Genomic DNA, 20308 nt, shown 5'->3' on the forward strand with positions numbered 1-20308 from the left:
CCGCCATTTTGCACCAAGAGACGTTCAACAATCATACAAGGAGAAATCCATCGTAGAAGAGGAGAGAGACCAGTTTCTCCACCCACAGGAGCAGGAGAGAGACCAGAATGCAATGCAGCATCAATATATGTTATGTTTTGAGTTAAGGGGCACAACTGATGATTTTTTCTCAACTGGAAAAACTTGCTCTCTTAATCTTACGATTCTTTCACTAGTACTATTGCATCAACAGGTACTGAATGCAGCAAGTTCAAGGCATGTTCTCTGGGGGTTGTCAAAAGGCATTCTGGGAAATGTAGGATATCACAAACTGAAGTAGAAGCAGACGAGGCAGGTTGAGGGAAAGTGGCTACACTGAAATATGAAAGATTTATTGAACATCACAGATTGATGATATCTAACAGTGGAAGAGTATCCGAGCGGGGGATTGTCCTTTCACTTTTTCGTTCCTTATGTTGCTCTGTTCTTTTCTTTTCCTCTTCCCCCTCTCCCTCATTCCTCTCCTCTTTATTACACATATAGTCCACTGAGCCTTCATTACACCCCACTTCCAAATTCTTCCTCCCTTCATCCTTCCCCCATTTTCCATCGCCCTCCTTTTTATTACCCGTAGCTCACCGAGCCGTCGTTAGCCTTACACCCTTCTGCCCCCTTCCAAATTCTTCCTCCCCTCCTTTTCCTTCCCCTTCTTCACCTCCCTGCCCCCTTCCTCCCCTCTTTCCTCTGCCTTTCATCACCCCTCCTCTCCTCCCAACTCCCTGTTTCTCCTTTTTCATTCTCTCTCTCTACGTTGTACACTTTATTTTGCTCTCTGTCACTTTTCTCCTTTTCCTCTTTTCTCATTCATTCTTCTGCTGGCTGTCTTTCCTCAGCATTTCATTTACCCTCCTCTCCATACTTTCATCTTTCTTTCCTCTGCCTTTCATGACCGCTCATCACCCCACCTCCTCCCAACATATTTTCACTTTTTCTTTCTGTTCACTCATTCATTTTTCTATTGTTTTCTTTTTTCTCTTTCTTTCATCACCTCTCCTCACCCACCACCTCCTGTTTTTCCTTTGTTTTCTCCTTCTGTCTTTACTCTAATTCTACTATTCACATTATTTTGTTCTCGCCATCATTTTTCTCTTCTTCCTCTTCACTTATTGATTCATTTGTCAATTTTTTCAATCATTTTCCCACTTCTCGGGGGACTGATACAATGGGCAACCTTTTTCGGGCAACTCTGATGGGCAACTTGGTCCAAGTACTTGCCTGAGCATTATCGTTGCTTTGAGTAAATAGAAACATCATGTTGCCAGAAAAGAGTTGAATACATTTTGGACCTTGTGTCACATTTTGTTGCCTGTTGATGGACATTTTGCCAATCAATATTGCCCAAAAATGTACTACTGTAACACCACCTTCACTCTGTGTTCAGACAACTAACAACTGCATCTCCTTGCTAATACCTGATACGCTGATGGGACAGAGAGCAACGTTAGCACATGATTTCCTGCTGGAGGTGATGCTGACCAAAAGTTCATCAACAGCCAAGATTCCTGTGCTGAGAAATTAGGAAACAAAGTGAGCATGGTCAACATCAGTCCATCGGTGATTATCAAATCACAGAGCTCAAAGTCGAGTCCTTGTGGAGGAAGTTCTTCGCAAGTCGCCTTGTAAAGAGCAAACCTCTGAAGAATTTAGTTTTAGATGGGCTGTGTGCCTGATGTCACACCGTCAATTCAAATTCAAATGTTTGGACATGATGCGTCATTCTCACGATGAATCTTGGGACTTCCCATTCGTTCTTGCCGGCCAAATCACCATCCGATGCATTGGTTGGCAAGTTAACTTCCGGGATCACCTCCATCTTCAACATTATGTTTTTTTGTATGGTACTTTGACTGTTTGACGTTATGTGAAACACATCGTGGAGGAGACAAGGATGCACAGGAAAGCATTTTGTTTCTCTGGTTGTAGAAATGATCTGACTGTTTGCTCGAGTTGTTGGCAGGGTGGATCAACACCTTCCATCCTTCACTGGATCCTGCAGGTGGTGGGGATACTTGGTATGCAAGGCTGCATGATCACATACACACACATATGTCGATACACCTGCACACACATAAACATTCATACTCAAACACATGCACACACACACACACACAAGTCAGAGGTCTGCTGTGTCCTTTACAGACAGAACAAGGGAGAGAGTGAGAGAGAGAGAGAGATAGACAGAGAGAGAAAGGGATCTGTGTTGAGCAGTCTTGAATATCTGTTATTGAAACTGCTAAAGTCCAGATGCAAAAACATGTGCATGATGACCTGTGACACAGTGAAACCAGAGTACAGAAGCGTATCAAACATTACAATGAAACACTTTAATTAATCATACAGAATAGACTTCACTGGACCAGAAACATTATTCATTGCTAGAAGAACAGAAGCAGGATTTTAAGGCGAGAACAATGAAAATACTGAGTCACTGTGTGTGTGTGTAGGTGTGTGTGTGTGTGTGTGTGTGTGTGTGTGTGTGTGTGTGCGCGGCAGACACAAGGCTCACACAAAGGCAGTTAAGGAGCCTGTAATTGCCTTGCCAAACTGAGGTCATTCCCACGTGTACTTTCAACCTTGGAGAGTGGGATGTGCCTGGTGACAAGCCACTTCTAAATTACTGCATTCATGTGTCACATCATGGCGTAATATAACTTAACTGTCTAACTGAAAAGAAAAAAAAAACTGCTACTACTGCTGTACCCATTCAGAAGATTGGAGGAGAGTTTTCAAACCATGGAAACATGAAATGAAGCTATAGCGGCAGTTCAGTCAGGAAGAAATACTTTTCTTACACACGCTCTCTAGTTTAGTTATAGATTTTCCTACTCTGTCAGCTTGCCTCACTGTCAACTGTCATTTGCTGCTTCTGCTATTCACATTTATCCAAGCAGATCTCTCCACGCATTCTGTGAACCAATCATTGTGCTGCTGCCAGAATTTAAACTGTTCCTTGCTCCGTCATTTCAGTGCTGCTGTTATGTGCCCCGCCTCCTTCCCCTCACCTTCCATGTTGATCATATCCAACTGCTCAGAGGGAGACTGAACTCCGGGGTCAAGTTCATCCGGCTCTTTAGAGGAAGATCCAACTCCAGGAATGAGGCTCCATCGGTCACCTGCTGGAAGTCCTTCCACAGTCCTCTCACCATCAGTAGCGTCTAGACTCCAAATTTATCATAATTTCATGGTGGTGTCTAATCACCAAGCCTTTCTATAAATTGCAGACTCTTCAGTAATTTCTATCTCTCCTGATTCTGACTCTCCCATGAATGATGCAGGCACCCCTTGGTCCAATCAGTAACAGGGTGCATCATCCCTACAAGTTTCATTAAAATCATGCAGGTGGCGTAGCAGTTATGATCTTTCAAAGTCAGACATTTTTACCTTTAATTGAAGCATCCCCATCAAGCCAAATTGTGTAATTTATTTATTTTTTAAACAGCAGAGCACAGTGCAAACTTTTATCAAAATCACACTAGTGGTGAATGAGATATCACATATGAGTTTAGAAACTTTGACATCACAGCTAAAATATAATATCCTATACTAATATCAAAGGATTACATTGCGGTAGCCTACTGTAGGAGGTAAAAAACATCATAAAGAATGATAAGGTCACTATAAACTCTTAAGGCTTGGACCAACAGGCACTCTGGTGTTGTAAAGCACCGACCGCATATCAGTTAATGATTTATTTATTTTCTTGAACTGTGACTGAACTTCAAATACTAAAGTCCTCACACAACAGAGGACATTATCTGCCTGCTGTTATGCAGCCTGAAAGTGAAAGTGAAAGCTCCACTTGTCAGCTCTGCATGAAAGGAGGCAGGTCTGCTGATACTGAGAGTACAGCATGCATTAGAGAGAGAACTGTGTGCTTAGTCATGTACTTAAATGTGTATGTCTATTTAGTATGTTGCTATCATGTTTGCCAACACGTTTCTTTAGATAATCTTATTAGAAATATCATAACAATAGCTTTATGTGTCTGCAGTATACAAATTACACATGTAGATTTCTCCTGGTTTCATGGTAATGGGAAACATATTTCTTATGTCTCCTTATTTGCTCATATGAGGCTCAGAGCTTTCAAAGCTAGTTTCTGTGCTTCTCGGATGCTTACTACCCGTATATTACTATGGCTGTCTGCTTATTTAAATCACAGGCTATAGAGACTTGTATGTCTCTGTATTGTCTATAGTATGCTCTATTATATGTCTCTATAGGTACTATTACATGTAGGACTAAATGTTTTATAGGTTCTTGGCAATGGAAAAATTATTATTATGCTGAGGTAATGCTTTTTAGGTTGTCATTTTAAGTTGAGTAGGCCAACCTCCCTAGTTGTGTACCGATCGCATTTTTATATTATGGTATAAAATTTGGGTTCTGGAAATAAATTTCATATTTATTTTTCCTACTGGAATTTGATTATTAGACATGAGCTATCAGATTGTGAAACAAAGTTCCTATAGAATCTATCAGTCAATTTGATTTCAAATTTGTTGTTAAGAAAATGTGTTTTAGTCATGAGTTCCTTGTGAAACACTACACTACCCACAAGCTTTAGTGATTTCCCATAAATCAGAGAGATCAGAGAGGTTACTGTTACCCAAAGCTGTGTGTGGTTGGCAGCCAGACCAGAGGAAAGTAACATCAGTCGGCTAGTAACCTGTAGCCTCACCGTGGTTTCACTGTCAGACATGATTTCTGTTTTAGGGGTGAGGAGAAAGTGTTCACAGAGGGGCGGAAATCATTACAAAACATTAGATTATATTATTTAAGGTTAGATTAGATTAGATTAGATTATCACTGTTAGGCATCACTCGCAATGCTGTATAGGATGAGTTCTTATTTTCCTCTTAAAAACATAATGTACAGTCTTGTATCCTTGCCTTTTTCTGTTTTTCATATTTTTCTGAATCTGTTGTTATAAGCTTCTAGTTCATCTTGTAGCTGATCAGATTTTCTAAAATGTCTATTGAGAAAATGAATGTGAACTTTACTTATACCTGGTTACAGGAGCACATTTCAGCTAGGTAGCATGCTAGCTGCTGTGATGCCTCTGTGCTTACTAATGGTATCAGCTTGTTGTTAAGGTAATCATGGGCCCAGCTTTACATCTCTGTTAGGCTATATTACACTATTTTTATTTAGACTAGTTTTTAGTGTATTGTGTGTATTGTAGTGTCATTTTAAGGACAATCCAAATCCAAATACAATACAATACAATACAATACAATACAATCCTACAGTGCCATGCTCTACCTACTGAGCTACACCGAACCACATATTACACTCACTCTGATGTTATTAATCATTAACCAGACTTTTCCTGCCCACGCAAACCTTACAAGAAGTCATATGATACTGCCCTAGCTCCTAGACTTTGATCAGATTTTACTGTAGGGGAAAACAATTGAGATTAGGGAAGGAGAGGGAACTGATCTCTAAAGTTTTCAGTAGATACGCACGTATACAGGAGAATTCCTCACACGCTGGTTAATTGGCTTTCAAGGCACAAAGTAAGGATCCTCTTCATGCTCCGTTACAACTTCTATGTAGTACTGTCTTATTGTGGTCATCGCATGTAACATTGAATGCAATTTAATTAGGGCTGAATGATGAGTGTGTCTGGGGAAAGAGACGAGAAGCTCACTGCCTTTGACATGAGTCAGTATGGAGAGAGAGAGAGAAGGACGCTGCCTTGAAAGTCTAAACTCTGGAGGAAGTCAGGAGGGGGCATCGCATCTAAAGCCCTTCTAGAGTACAAGAAGAAGAAGATGACTCGGCTAGAGGACTCTGCTGCTACTGTAAAATTACTGTCTGGTGAAAAAAGAGGAATGACACCTTACTTCTGACACCAAGCTGCTCAGTGAGTCTGTGATGGAGGAACGATATAAAACCACTGAAATCAGTCTTGCTGGAGAGCCAAAAGCGGGGAAAACGGCTTCTGAAACCAATATGTCTGAGGAACAGGACAGGCCCACAAAAACTGACAAGTAAGTGGAGCATCTGCTTCTACAGCCACTCAATGTCTTAAAGGAGAATTTTGTTAGAGGTGACATTTACATTCTCATTCTGCATTTAACCAAAAATTCAAGAAGTTTTGTGAGTTTGAAACACTCACAAGACAGAAGAAAATGTGATTTGCACTGGGTAAAATGGTATCAACTAAAATTTTAAGGGTGATATTCCGGCACATTCTTTCAGAATGCTGATGCTAAAATATTGTCTTTGAAACACCTCATGTAACGCCATTTTTCTTCATTCTGAAAACTAAAAAAAAAATTAATACAACAATAGAAAATGAAAACCTTTACAAATTAAGTTTGTCACTGTAAAAATGTGTTTCTCTGTGTTGAAGCCCACTCCAGCAGCAGAGACCAGTCTCACCTGTATCTAGCGTTGTTTCTATGAAAAGTGACTGGTCTAAGGATTACCCACCCAATTTCAGGGAAGGAGATTTAAAGACTGAACCAAGGTAGGAAATTGTGACGATGTTGATGTGCTGATCCAGATAAATTCAAAGAAAGAGAAAAAATGAAGACAAGCAAATGACAATGTTAAAGAGACAGTAAAGTATACTTAATCTCAAAGTTCAACAATGTTAGTTTGTCGCTGTAAAAACATCTTTTGTCTGTGTTGAAGACCACTCCTGCAGCAGAGACCAGTCTCACCTGTATCTAGCGTTGTTTCCATGAAAAGTGACTGGTCCAAGGATTACCCACCCAATTTCAGGGAAGGAGATTTAAACACCGAACCAAGGTAGGAAATTGTGATGATGTTGGTGTGCATCAACTAAAATTTGAACAATGATGTTCCAGTGCATTCTTTCAGAATGCTGATGCTAAAAAAATGTCTTTGAAACACCTCATGTAATGCCATTTTTCTTGATTCTGAAAACTAAAAAAAGATTATTAATACAACAATAGAAAATAAAAACCTTTACAAATTAAGTTTGCCACTGTAAAAATATTTTTCTCTGTATTGAAGCCCACTACATCTGCAGAGATCAGTCTCACCTGCACCTAGCAGTGTTTCTATGAAAAGTGACAGGTCCAAGGATTACCCACCCAATTTCAGGGAAGGAGATTTAAAGACCAAACCAAGGTAGGAAATTGTGACGATGTTGATGTGCTGATCCAGAGAAATTCAAAGAAAGAGAGAAAACAAAGACAAGCAAATGACAATGTTAACCCTCATCCTACCAACATATTTAACATACAGGGACTACCGGGACCCCAAGAATAAACTACTGTAAGAAACAACCATCATAGCAAAATGTTAACTTAATTCTTCTCAAAACATTATTAGTTATGTAATTAATGTCATCTGAAAAAAAAAACATATTATTATTATTTTAGGAAAGTTACAGTTAATTAAATGATGGTATTGTATTTCTGACTTTGAACATCATCTTACCTTAGGAAGAGCAGTATTTAGGGTTGTCGACAGAGCACATGAGGAAATCTGTGTCTGCTGCATCTGTGTCTGTCTCCTTCAAAATGACTGACAGAGTGCCCCCCCCCCCCCGATAGTGTGTGATACTTTAAATTAGGACCCATGGCAAACATGAACTCAATAAATAGTTCCATCTATTAAAACTGCATAGGTGGAATTGGGCGCTTTTGACCGGGGTCCCCCAGGACCCCAATACATTGATATTTTTAAAAAGCACTAATTAAAACAACTAAAGAAAACAATGATATGAAGTCATTAGGAACAAATTGATTGACAAAGTCATGAAAAATTGGAATGATAGAATAAAGTACCTGTGAGATATGACAAAAAGTATACCTCTGGGGTCTGCGGGTACCCCAGTCGGTAGGATGAGGGTAGAGACAGTAAAGTATATTTAATCTCAAAGCTCAACAATGTTAGTCACAAACAAAAGGACAATCCAGGCACTCCAAATATAAAAATATAACCACGAGGAAGAAAATACTTAAAAAGCCTTTATTGTAGTGGCTAAATCATTCAAAAAGCCAACATGTTTCGACCACTGTAGGTCTTCTTCAGGGTTTTAAACACAGACAACATGGGTGTGGCCTCACCTATATAATAGCAACAGTCGATGGGAGGCAGTCACATGACCCGGATAATAACATGACAGGTGAAACAAATTGAAAATAATGAAAAAAATATATAAATAAAACAAAATAACATGAATTATACAGAAATATAACATGTACATCATACACAGGGAATAGATACCCATATATAAGTTTTTCATAGGCTGTGAGAAAAAAGGAGAGCCTATACAGAGAAAAATTACAGAAAACGTGAAAATATCTCTATATCCTCATTGAGACCAGGATACTGTAACACATCCAGTCGATGGATCCAAAAAGCTTCCCTTTGGTTAAGTTTCCGTATTCTGTCACTCCCCCTGACCAAAGGTTTAATGTGCTCAATGCCCTCTATGTGCAATAAAGAATCATTAGCATTGTGGCATTCACTAAAGTGTCTGGCCATGGGGTAATCGCGATTCCTAATTCTAATGCATATTTATACTCGGTGAGGCGATCCCTCAGGTGTCTTTTTGTATGACCTATGTAGAAAAAACCTTCCACACATGGACAAGACAGACGGTATATGACAAAAGTAGTGTTACAGTTAATGAACTCAATGTTAGTTTGTCCCTGTAAAAACATCATAAGGATTACCCACCCAATTTCAGGGAAGGAGATTTAAAGACCGAACCAAGGTAGGAAATTGTGACGATGTTGGTGTGCTGATCCAGAGAAATTCAAAGAAAGAGAAAAAATGAAGACAAGCAAATGACAATGTTAAAGAGACAGTAAAGTATATTTAATCTCAAAGTTCAACAATGTTAGTTTGTCGCTGTAAAAACATCTTTTGTCTGTGTTGAAGCCCATTGCAGCAGCAGAGACCAGTCTCACCTGTATCTAGCGATGTTTCCATGAAAAGTGACAGGTCCAAGGATTACCCACCCAATTTCAGGGAAGGAGATTTAAAGACCGAACCAAGGTAGGAAATTGTGATGATGTTGATGTGCTGATCCAGAGAAATTCAAAGAAAGAGAGAAAACAAAGGCAAGAGAATGACAATGTGAAAGAGACAAAGTAAGATATATATTTAATCTCAAAGCTCAACAATGTTAGTTTGTCATGGATCTAAACTGTGCCTTTTTGTGATTACTCTTGTGGTTTTATATTCATTTATTGACATTCACTCTTTCATATTATCATTTTTATTTAACTTTCTTTTTTTTACTATTATTATTATTATTCACTAACTTTGCTTATGGTTCTATTTTATTTTTGTTATCTTATTAATTTTTTTATTTCTGTTTTCACACATTAATATTCATTTACTTTTGTAATTATTTTTATCTGTAGCTGCACCCCTAGCACTGTTTGTCCTGTTTGTCTTGCTCTGCCTGTCCGAGGGTACCCCACATACATATAAAAAGCATACATAGTACTGATTCTCACTCCGTGGCGGTGGGTCTGGGGGAGGGTGCTGTCCTCACAGCGACCCGGCCCCACCTCTGTTGGAGAGAACACTTTTGCAAATCCAGGGGAGGGTTGTAATGTATTGTCTTGCACTGTATTGTGTCTTTTGCATATTCCAAAAAATATAAAAAATAATTTTTAAATTTTTAAATTTTAAATATAAAATATATATATAAAAAAAGAAAAGTGACAGGTCCAAGGATGACTCATTCAACTTCAGGTAAGGAGATTTAAAGACTGAATCAAGGTAGGAAACTGTGATGGTGTTGGTGTGTTGATACAGAGACAAATTCAAAGAAACGGTGAGAGAGAACATGAGTGGAAAACACGAAGTGAAACAAATTAACAAGGCACATGTATTTCACCTCAAAGCCGAGCAGTGATGTTTAAGTTTGTCAATGTAAATTATCTTATCTCTGTGTTGAAGCCCACCACAGCAGCAGAGACCAGACCTATCCAGCAGCGTTTCCATGAACAGCAACAGGTCCAACGAGCCAAGGTAGGAACTGTTGACAATATGGGTGTGTGTTGTTACAGAGAAATACAGTTCAGTTAGTGGTTTCCTACATTTCCCGGAGTGCTTTTGACAACCCCTACAGAACAGAGCCTGAACTTGCTACATTCAGTACATGTAGGTGGAGAGACAGCAATAGCAATACTGACAGTAAGAGCAAGAGAGCGAGTTCTTCCAGGGGAGAAAAAATGAGCGTCGTGCCCCTTACTGAAAACACAACGTCTTGTAGCTGCATTGCATTCTGATCTATTGAGTGCTACTGTGGGTACAGAAACTGGAATCTCTGCCTCTTCTACGATGGATTTTTCCCCGTACGATTGTCGGTGCAAAATGGTAAATCTAGAAAGAAGCCCTTGTTCTTTGACTCTGACAGACTGACACAAAAACCTGACGTTTATCATTAAAGTTTTAGATCGCTGAAATATTTTCTGCTAATTAAACTCCATTGTAGTTGCACTGGAAATATCTTGACCAGTTATCCATGGAATTAAGAAAAATACACAACCAAACAACACCACCAACTGGACCCTGAAATGCAATGTACATCACCAATAGCTGTTGTGACAAAAGTGTTTCAGGGTCGATTTTTCCTTTAATTGAGGCCACTGAGCAAGGGTAGCAATTACTAACCCTGGACAAGTCTGTGTGTGTGTGTGTGTGTGTGTGTGTGTGTGCCTAACTTGTTGTCGTTTTTACCACAGAAGCGTCACACAGCAATCTGCACTTCCCGGAGGCCAGTCTGCCCAGGGAGACCAATCAGGCAAGACTCAGAAAAGTAAGTTTTATGAATTTGTAGTGACACTGCAATATCAGCTTCCAATGTTTCAGTGTTTGCAGCATTAAATCATTCAAATTGGAATTCAATAATCCAATTTGCTTTTGAATGTTCATGTACTAATATGCACATTCTCAAAGAAAATCCATTTTGCATTTGAATTTCAAAGACTTGCCCAGCTTTATGGTTAATAATTTTCAAATGGCAATTTTTATTTCAAAAGAAAAAAATGTGCAAATTTGCAGTTACGTTTCCACATTCTGATGCTGTTTCTCTACCAAAATGAAATAGCAATGGCAAATGCTTTTACATGATTATTATCATTGTCTAACGGCCCGTAAGTCATTTTCTCAGCAGCCAGAACTACCACAACAGTCATTCTTCCACAGACACCCTTTCCTCTGGAGGTTTGGAGAGAGTGGGAGAATTATGCTGCTGCTGCAGGATACTGGCAAAACTTTTTTCACCTAATCTCAAATCATTAGAGAGATAGGGAGAAAAAAAATCTGACGTTTTTGACTTTGCGTCATTTTTTAATTTGCAGTGCGTTTCCTGTTAATGTATTTGCTTTGGCATTCTGCACCGCATTTCGTCATTTGCAGCATGTTTCTGTTGTTGTATTTGCTTTGGGTTTTTGTAAGTTTTTTGGAATTTGCATCGTTTCTGAAGTTGCAGCGCATTTCTCCTAATGCAATTGCTTTGGGCCGTTAAGGGCATTTGCAACCGTCGGCCACCGTTTCACTTAAAGTTTAATACATCTTATGACTTATGACACTGTTTTATATAACAGCTATAATATTGTTCCAGAATAGGAAACATTCACTGTTTACTGTGAAGTTCCTGTATCATCTGTACTGTGTTTTCTTTATTAATTCAGAAAAGGATGCAAAGAAGAAACTCAAAGCAGATCTGAAGAAGAGAATCCTGGATCAGTATGAAGAGGGACTGCATCAAAATGAGATGTACACAGAACTCATCGCACAGTCAGTCAAAAACAACCAGGAGGACCAACCACTAAAACCAATGAAATATGATGAAGTATTTAAAAAGTGGAAAGAGGGAAAGAAAATCCGAACAGTGCTAACAAAGGGAGTGGCTGATATTGGTAAAACATTTCAAGCAAGAATGTTCATGATGGACTGGGCAAAAGGAAAATCCAATCAAAACATAGAGTTGCTATTTCCACTCCATTTTGGGGTGTTGAATTCAAGACGAGACGAAGTTCAAACCATGGAAGAACTGCTTCATCATTTCTTCGAGGAAGCCAAACAAGCAGCAATTCCCAACTATGACAAGTGTGAAGTAACATTTGTCCTTGATGGTTTGGATGAATGTCAACTTCCTCTTGACTTTCACAACAATGAGGACTTGACTGATATCAGAAAGCCAGCCTCGATGGATGTGTTACTGACAAACCTCATCAAGGGGAAACTGCTTCCCTCTGCTCGTCTCTGGATAATCTCCCAAACTTCAGGGGTTGAGAAGATTCCTCCTGAGTTCATTCATAAAGTAACAGAATGTCGAGGTAAGAATCTAACTGCACACTGACATTTTTTGGTCTGATGGGAGCGCTATAACGAAAGGTCAAAACATCCAACTTTGAAATGTCATAACTCCTAGTCCGATTTACACAAAACTTACACATATCCAGCTATCCTTATTCTACAAATTTGCATCAAGGACCACTAAAGTCCGCCTACAATATTTTCCCGCCATTTAGAATTTTTTGAAAAACATTTTTAACATCTGCTCCTACACCGTTTTAGCCAGTGCTTGAAGTGGAAAAAAATAAGTGCCGGCTTATTAACATTTGGTGTGTAGCTATATCGGCCAGTATCAGCAAATCATTAAGTATTACATTTTGAAATTCTACAGTGAATTAAACATACTAGGAGATATTGCTGATGTTCAAAACATAAATTTATTTCATCAAGGAGACAACCATTTCAATTATTAGAGTAAAAAATTGACCATCCGTACTAGCTTTGGTGTGTGGTGCAATGAAGTCATCAGGCCTGCATTGGAGAACTGTAAGTAGCTGGGGGGGGGGGGGGGGGGGGATGAAGACAAGGCGACTCCACATCTATCGGAGGAGACATGTGGTGGTCTCTTGCTATTAAACTGGCACTCCATGTTGCCTATGGACTCACACAGCAGAGACAGACACAGATAGAAGAGGGAGTTAGACAGAAAAAAAATTAGAGTAGGCTAGTTATGAATTCAGTCAAGAAATATACTGCTGTGTTAGATTAACCAAGTAGGCTATTCCAAAAAAAACAGCAGACAGGTTATGTCATCTGATTGAATATTTGATGGTAGCATAAATTCAGCAAGCACTAGACATTTTTGGGAGGACAAACACTGTTATTCATTTATTGTCAGGTTCTTTGACTGCTGTTTCATCAGCGTCTCTCTCCTTTAAACATTTACATGTTAGGAAAGTTTGTCCAGCTCCCAGAGAGTTCACTTGATGGTGGCAGTTTCATAAAGTACCGAACCGTTGATTAGCCGTTCCATTCTCTCTCTCTTAGAGAGAGGACATTGCACCAAACTGCATTTAAAACTCTGGCAAGTTTGTGTTGGCGTACTAACTGGCAAACGTACCTGGTAGACCATCACTGTAAGGCCCATTAAGAATCATTAGGATCTCCTCTTCAATTCGGAACCCACCCAATATAACAAGAAACATTTGTTTCAATAAATGTTTAACTTTTAGTAGTACCTTGCTTCCCTCATTCTTGAGACATTACTGACACTCTACCAGCCGCCGACAGGGAAAAGCAGACAGGCGAGAGCGAAACAGGTGATGGGTAATGTAGTTTATTTAGGGCCATGAATCACCCAGACATCCTGATTGGGAGAGAGCAGAAAAGAGTACCGGCAGCGTTTGAGAAGTGCCGGTGCGCAAGAAAAACTCACGGTATGCCAAAGAGTAAAATGTAGAAGTGCCGGTACTGCGGTACTACCGATGAGTACCGGCCCACTTCGAGCACTGGTTTTAGCCTGATATTCAGCCTGAATGGCCATTTCGTTACCACTCCATTATTCAGCCTGAGATTGCCTCCTCGTTAGCTGTTTTTCTTATAACTTCATGATAGATTGTCCAATCATCATGAAACTTGGTGAACATGTTTAAATATATTGCATAACCATGTGTGCAAAGCCATTATAAGATCGACCCATAGGGTGCACAACAAAGGCCAGAAAGCTGTATCTTGTAGTCCGGATGATGAAATTGCATGACATTTTGTACTCATGCTCTAGGACCACGTACTAGTCAAATTCTGAAGTTTAGTTGTCATTGGTGAAAGTGGCCATGATCTATGGCATAGTAACCATGTAATAACTTGTAGATCAAAGTACATTTGCAAAATCAGTATCAAACTTGGCAGCCTTGTCTGGAAAGGCATTTCAAACGTGTACCAAATTTCATGCAATTTGGCCAATAAGGGGCACAACAAATGCCAACAAATTTGATTATAACGCAAAAACTATTTGTCCAATCATCACAAAACGTACTAAATAAGTCTCAAAAATCTGTTGAACCATATGTGTCAAATTATTCTAAAATCAGCCAATAGGGGGCATCACAAATGCCAGAAAAGTGCGACGGCCTAGCATAAAGTTTCGCAATAGCAATACAAGTTGTGTGGAAATGCTGCACAACAAATATTAACCCAATTGGCCTGGGGGCTTTAAAGGCCATAACTCCTACACCATAAGTCTGATTTACACAAAACTTGCTACACATATCTTTATGCTACAACTTTGCCTCAGAACCACTAACAAATCTTTTCCAGTCAGTCAAGGTTTGAACCTCTTTCATGGCCACTTGCAGCTATGTTTTCTATATGCATTTCTATACAATGATGAGTAATGTTACTATATTATATTTTCTTTCTTAATCTGATCGTAATATGTTGAGATAAAAACAAGAGAAAAAAAAAAGTTGGTCAAACTTAGTAAGAGGATCCTGGCAAAGCTTTTTTTTTTTACCTGTTCTCAAGTCGTTATACTGAGATAGGTATAAAAAAAAAAAAATAGACGGACCTTAGGAATTGGATCTCCAAGAGAATCCCGCAATTGTTTTTCTCTTGCCTCTCTGGGCTTCCATCCATTTAACTTAAAGTTTAATAAAAATACATCATATGACAGTTTTCCATAACAACCATTGTATTGTTCCAGAATAGAAAACATTTGCTGTTTACTGTTTTTTTTTAAGTCCCTATATGTTCTCTATTAATTTAGTGAAGGATGCAAAGAAGAAACTCACAGCAGATCTGAAAAAGAGAATCCTGCATCAGTATGAAAAGGAAATGCATCAAAATGAAACTGATACAGAACTCTACATCGTACAATCAGTGAAAAACAACCAGGAAGGCCAACAACAACTAACACAAACCAAATATGATGAAATATTTAAACATTCAGAGAAAAAGAAAATCCGAACAGTGCTAACAAAGGGAGTGGCTGGTATTGGTAAAACATTTCAAACAAGAAAGTTCATGGTGGACTGGGCAAAAGGAAAATCCAACAAAAACATAGAGTTGTTATTTTCACTCCATTTCGGGGAGCTGAATTCAAGACCAGACAAAGTTCAAAGCTTGGAAGAACTGCTTCATCATTTCTTCGAGGAAACCAAACAAACTGGAATTTCCAATTATGACGAGTGTAAAGTAACATTTGTCCTTGATGGTTTGGATGAATGTCAACTTCCTCTTGACTTTCACAACAATGAGGACTTGACTGATATCACACAGCCAGCCTCGATGGATGTGTTACTGACAAACCTCATCAAGGGGAAACTGCTTCCCTCTGCTCAGCTCTGGATAATCTCCCGACCTTCAGGGGTTCAGAAGATTCCTCCTGAGTTAATTCATAAAGTAACAGAATGTCGAGGTAAGAATCTACCTGAACACTAACAGTGCCTTATAACATATTTTCATAACTCATACTCTCAAAACAGAAACAATTCTTCATCATGTCAGTGGTTAGTGCATGTTTAAAGAGATGTTTTGAATTGGTTAATGTCTTCATGTTTTAGCACACACACCTCCAGGAATAGAGAAACAGTGATTATCTGATTACATCAGCATCATTGTCATCATCATCACTAACCCAGACTGGAAATTTTTGTTTTTTGGTTTTATTTTTCATCAGCAAGTGCAGGAAAAAAATGGTATCTATGACAATGATGTATCAAGGAATATATATACATACATATATATAGTTATGAATTTCTTTATTATTATTTTTTCAACAATTCAACAGGGACAGAAAAGTGACTGTGCATTTACCCCTCATCCTCCCTCGCTCCACTTCATTTAGATATAACAGTTATAACTCTGCACAACCTCAACAATTTTAGTTTACCATGTTTAAAGGACCACTTTTGTTACTTGATCCAGGTTGTTTTTCAATACTGCAGTGGCTGTTAGCTATTTTAATTTATCTTTTGTTTAGACCTGATAATAATGTGCTCAACTCTGGTTTTGTTTTGTTTTTGTTTTTTTTATTCAGAGTCTGTGAAGCGCCAGCAGCAACTAGCATCAAACCTGAAGGAAAGGTTTTTTAAAGAAATCCCTAAAGATGTAGACACACCTCATCCTAACCAGAAAAACATAGAACACATCATAAAAGAGGAGAGGAGTCGTGAGGTTGATAATGGACATGCAACAGGACAAAATCGTGCAAAATCGAAGAGACCAGTGATTTCAGCAATACAGGCCTCTGATATCTTCAAACATGAAAAAGATCAAACAATCAGAACTGTGCTTACTATTGGAGAGACTGGCATTGGAAAATCCTTCTGTGTACAGAAATTCACACGAGACTGGGCAAAAAACACAAAAAACACTTTATTTAGGGCTATAGGCAGGATCAAACTCATTGGCAAAGGCAAAGATGCTACAGAACTTATATTTCTACTCAAGTTCTCTGAACTAAATCAGAAAAAAGAGGAAAAAATCAGCTTGGTGGAACTTCTCAATCGTTGCTTTAAAGAAACCAAAGAATCTGTGATCTCCAACTATGAAGAGCTCAACATTCTGTTTATCTTTGATGGTTTGGATAAATGTCAACTTCCTCTTGACTTTGACAACAATGACACCTTGACTGATGTCAGAGAGCCAGCCTCACTGGATGTGCTACTGACCAACCTCATCAAGGGGAATCTGCTTCCCTCTGCCCGTCTCTGGATAACCTCCCGACCTTCAGCCGCCAAACTGCTCCGTGGTGAATTTGTCAACAGGGTGACGGAAATACGAGGTAAGCTTATGGGTGAGGTTTTGCTTTACGAAGCGTCATAAAACAAAACTGAGGGTGTGTCTTAATGTGTTCTTAACTGGTATGGACACCCAGTGTTTCCCCTAGGATGGAGTTGTAGCAGCAGAGGTGAAGCACATGCGCTAAGCGCGCGTGAGAAACATTTTTTTTTTGCACAAAAATTGGATTTGATATGATTGCTAAAACATCTGACAGATCAAGCCCCAAACTGCTCCATATGTTAGATGTGGTACTCACCATGGTCAGCTTACAGCCAAGGCTTGAATCTTGGGTTCTCCATCCACCCCGGATCAAAACCAGATTGCCTATGAGTACTTGGGCGTGCTGTAGCGGCAGCCGGTCTTGCTCTTATTGGTCCTCCTACCTCTGCTCCTCCTGGTACAGCAACAGCAGCAGCAGCTGCACTTTGCTCCTCTCCTCTATGCTCCTGTCCTGCTTCTCCTTCACTTCCTCTGCTCTGGCCTCCACTCACATCTGAGCTTCCCTGCCTCACCGCCTGTCCTGTCTAGTAGGAGATACAGTCAATAAAATTGTATTTGGCAACATGTAAAACCACTTAAAAACTTGGTATCTCCAAAAAATTGTGTATCCATTTGCTCCCCTTTCAAAACATTGCTGCCAGACAGCAGAGAGACCCACCTCCCCTCCCCCCTAACTTTACCCAACTAACCTCCTCCTCATCACCACGGTCATCACTTCTTTCTTCTTTTGATCAGCCAGCCTTTTAAACTCATCTGAAAATTCAAACATGTGATTTGACAAACAAGCTATTAGTTTATGTGTGACCCATATCACCCACTGGGTGTTAGCTAGCGGCTAGCTAGCTGTCATTCATTCTTCCAATTATTCATTCTTAACTGTCCTTTTTTCCAGAATTAACTTGCATCACCACACTGTTGTATTATCAAACCGTGTTAATTTACTTAAAATGTAATGACATTTTCAATGATAAAATAACATACATTTATGATGTTTCTTTAAGGGAATCCTATCCAAATAATATGTAATGTTAATATCTCTGTGAGGGAATCTGTCAGTTGTCTTTGAGATTGACAGCTTTCGCACGTCACGGTGGCCCTCGCGCATAGTAAGGCCCGCCTCCAGGAAGAAGAAAACAGTCGGTGCATGTGGAATGCTATCTTTGTATCAAGATGGATCTTCCAAATGTTGTTTATTTCACAGATATGTGTTTCCTTGCGTATTCCTATCAAATGATTGCGTTTGCTGTAATGTTACTGTGCGATACTCACGTGAAGTTGCAGGACTGTTTTCCCTTCGGCGAATGATAATCCTGAATCCGTGATCAGCATTGCTTGCTTCATTGTTGACATCTACCCGGTGCTTGTTGTTATAATCGTTGTGCTGATATTATCACGTAAGCGCAAAGTTTCTCGTTTATATGCTTTACTCACAGGTGTGTGAATTGGCCTGGATATGAAGCGTCCGTAGCGCATATATATAACGTTAGTTTCTAAAGAGATAAGACGGAGCCCTCTCCTCTCCTCTCCTCTCCTCTCGTAAAAAAAATAATAATTCAGCAGCAGCGGTCATATTTCAGCAGCGGCGTAACACTGCTATAGGGGAAACACTGGACACCAGACAAGCTAAATTACAGCAAAGAGTGCAGACAATCCATTATGCTTAGCTTAAGTTACAAGGACTGGAATACGCCATGTCAGACGAAACGCAACTTCCTGTGATGGGGGAGAGGCGGGTTCCACTCTTTGGCATTTGGCTAGCTGAACCCAACGGAACCACGATTACCAGTCTACCAGGGTTTCCCACACATAGAAAACTTTGTGGCGGGCCGCCACAATATCAGCACTGACCGCCACAATATTTTTTTTTTCCACTATTTAATTGTAGAACTGCATGTAGCGCATTGATTCGCTCAGCCCCTAATTGCTCTGCGCGCTCTCTCTCTCGCTCTCTTTCTCTGTATCTCGCTCTCTCTCTCTCTCTCTGTATCTTGCGCGCTGTCTCTCTGTCGCTCGCTCGCTCGCTGTCTCTCTGTCGCTCGCTCACCGGGCCCGTCTGTTCGCCTCCCATTACACCCGCCAAAGTAACTAGTAAGAGTGACTGTGTTACACACCACTGCTGAATTCTACCCGCATTTGGCGGGTGCGCGGGTGCTAATGTCAAGCCCTGATTATAACCATTAAAATTGTAATTCAATAATCCAATTTACTGAATTTTGATCTAGTAGTATGCTCATTCTCAAAGAAAATCCATTTTGCATTTGATTTTCAAAGACTTGCCTTTATGGTTAATAATTTTGAAATGGCAATTTCAATTTCAAGAAAGAAAAAGATTGTGTAACTCTGCAGTTACATTTCCAATTCTCATGAAATGGCAATGGCCAAATGCTTTTACATTAACACCCCCCTCCCCCCCCTTTTTTTTTTTCCTTTTGAGTGATTCATTTGCATGAATCACGGAAGTCTCAATTTCAGGTCTATAATGACTGATATCTAGCATTTGCAGCAAAAATCACATCTATGATTATATTATCATCATCTACCAGCACATCAGTCATTCAGTAGATTTGATGTGGCATCTTCATTTCTATATGCATTTCTATACTATGATGAGTAATGTTACTATATTATATTTTCTTCCTTCACCTGTTCGTAAGTCAATATATTGCAATAAAAACAAGAGGAAAAAAATGGTAAAGCTTAGTAATGGGATCCTGGCAAAGCACTTTTTCACCTGTTATCAAGTCATTATACTAAGATAGAGAGAAAAAAAACTTGATGGAACTTAGAGATTGGATCCCCAAAAACAATCTTGCAATTATTTTTCTCTTGCCTCTCTGGGCTTCCATACATTTTTGTATTAAAAGTTTAACACAATAAATCATATGACACTGTATTCCATAACAGCCATCATTTTGTTCCAGAATAGAAAACATTCACTACTGCTTTATTTACTGCTTTATTTGAAGGCCCTCAATCATCTGTACTATATGTTCTTTATTCTTTTAGAGAAGCCAAAGGTGAAACTGGCAGCAGATCTGAAGAAGAGAATCCTGGATCAGCATGAAAAGGAAATGCATAAAAAAAATATTGACACTGAACTCTACATCATACAATCAGTCAAAAACAACCAGGAAGGCCAACGACAACTAACACAAACCAAATATGATGAAATATTTAAACATTCACAGGGAGAGAAAATGCAAAAAGTGCTAACAACAGGAGTGGTTGATATTGG

The 20308-nt window shown here is 39.3% G+C and overlaps 1 protein-coding gene across 1 annotated transcript in view; it reads left to right on the forward strand.

Annotated features, from left to right (window-relative positions):
• The window catches only part of LOC139914453 (uncharacterized), a 39896-nt gene that overhangs the window by 11009 nt on the left and 8579 nt on the right, over nt 1-20308 (forward strand). The window contains exons 3-6 of the mRNA XM_078288066.1: nt 9946-10017; nt 10734-10807; nt 11685-11790; nt 16932-17074. Coding sequence (XP_078144192.1) covers nt 9946-10017; nt 10734-10807; nt 11685-11790; nt 16932-17074 — 395 coding nt within the window. The remainder of the gene's footprint in view (nt 1-9945; nt 10018-10733; nt 10808-11684; nt 11791-16931; nt 17075-20308) is intronic.

The sequence above is a fragment of the Centroberyx gerrardi genome, chromosome 14 (genome assembly GCF_048128805.1).
Source record: "Centroberyx gerrardi isolate f3 chromosome 14, fCenGer3.hap1.cur.20231027, whole genome shotgun sequence".
NCBI lineage: Eukaryota > Metazoa > Chordata > Actinopteri > Beryciformes > Berycidae > Centroberyx > Centroberyx gerrardi.